This window comes from Octodon degus, unplaced genomic scaffold (genome assembly GCF_000260255.1).
Source record: "Octodon degus isolate 3935 unplaced genomic scaffold, OctDeg1.0 scaffold00001, whole genome shotgun sequence".
NCBI lineage: Eukaryota > Metazoa > Chordata > Mammalia > Rodentia > Octodontidae > Octodon > Octodon degus.
This window is the reverse complement of record NW_004524577.1, coordinates 7,851,641-7,852,867: the sequence shown is the minus strand read 5'-3', so window position 1 is coordinate 7,852,867 and position 1,227 is coordinate 7,851,641. Positions and strand designations below refer to the sequence as shown.

The following is a 1,227-nucleotide window of genomic DNA, read 5'->3' as shown; positions in this document are numbered from 1 at the left end:
TCCCACCCTCCTCCCTCTCTTTCTCCCCTCTTTCTTTTTCCAGTCTGTCTCCTTCTTCAGAGAGAAGTGAGGGACTGAATATCTGGTCTCTGAGCCCGGCCTCTGTTCATCTGTCTTTGTCCATATGTCCAAGAACATTTGTGTGTGCAGTGCCTGGCGTCTCTCCCAACACCTCCATCTCCCACCCAGGTACCCTGCATGCTTCTACGCCTCCGCAGACATCCCAACTTTCCCAGCCCTTCTTCCTGGATTTAACCCCTAAGGTGCTGCTAAATGCCCCGTTTATTCCTTCCCCCTCCATATTAGGGGTCAAGGGGCTCCAGGCATACACCAGAGAGCCCCTACATTCCCCTTCGTGGTCAGCTGTGCCCCTCCCTCCCCCAAAAGCTCAGAAGACCCAGGCTGTTTGGAGAAAGAAGGTAGACGACCCCCTCCCCAGCCCTTCCTCAGGCCCACTCCCACACCCTTATGTCCTTACCCTGAATCCAGGGACAGCTCAGCAGAATTAGGAACAGCAGCTGGGGAGGCGGCGGGTGCTGGGCCTTGGGAGTCCCCATGGCGACTCACCCCAAGCTCCTCTGTGCCTCTCCTAAATAATCTAGTTGCCACTTCTCCTCCGTGTCCTTTTATTTTTTCCCTTTGATTTTGCTTTCCTGCTAGGGAGTCAGTAAAAGAAGACAATTTCTCTGCCCCTTGGGATAGAGGGGCAGAATTGGGCTAGGGCTCGGCTGCCTGGAGTCCGCCCCCCTTGACTCAATCTCTGTCCTTCGCTCTGGGGTCTGTGGTAGAGGGGGGCGCGGCTCAGCTGCAGGGGGTGGGGCCGATAGGGCCGAAGGTTACCCTCTTGCTCGGGCGCCTGGGTCCACCGGGCTGGCTGGATCCCAGGCCAAGGGAGCGGGGAACAGGAGGGAAGCTTCCGGGGTCCTAGGGTGGGGTTGAGAATCGGGACGGTATCCTCTGGGCTCTAGCGGGGATTGTCAGGGAAGGAAAGGGTTGCAGAACCCGGAGAGCTGAAGCTCGGGCACTAGAACTGCGGGAGGGAGAAGCTGAAAAAGGTGTCGAGCTCACGTCAGATCCTGGGGACGGGCGAAGGGAGGGGCCTAGGATTTATTTGCGGAGGAGGGCGGAGGAGGAAGTGCAGATGGAGGAAGGAGGGATAGAGCGAGAACCGTAATCCTCACTCCCGCGGCCTCTAGGGGAGGCAAAGGAAACTCTCTGGTTCCAGCA

General features: G+C 58.0%; 1 protein-coding gene across 1 annotated transcript in view; it reads right to left on the bottom strand.

Annotated features, from left to right (window-relative positions):
- Positions 1-557, bottom strand: part of Sez6l2 (seizure related 6 homolog like 2) — an 18,766-nt gene extending 18,209 nt beyond the window's left edge. Inside the window, exon 1 of the mRNA XM_004623151.1 lies at positions 479-557. Within this exon, the coding sequence (XP_004623208.1) occupies positions 479-557 (79 nt within the window). The remainder of the gene's footprint in view (positions 1-478) is intronic.
- Between the last annotated feature and the right edge of the window lie 670 nt (positions 558-1,227).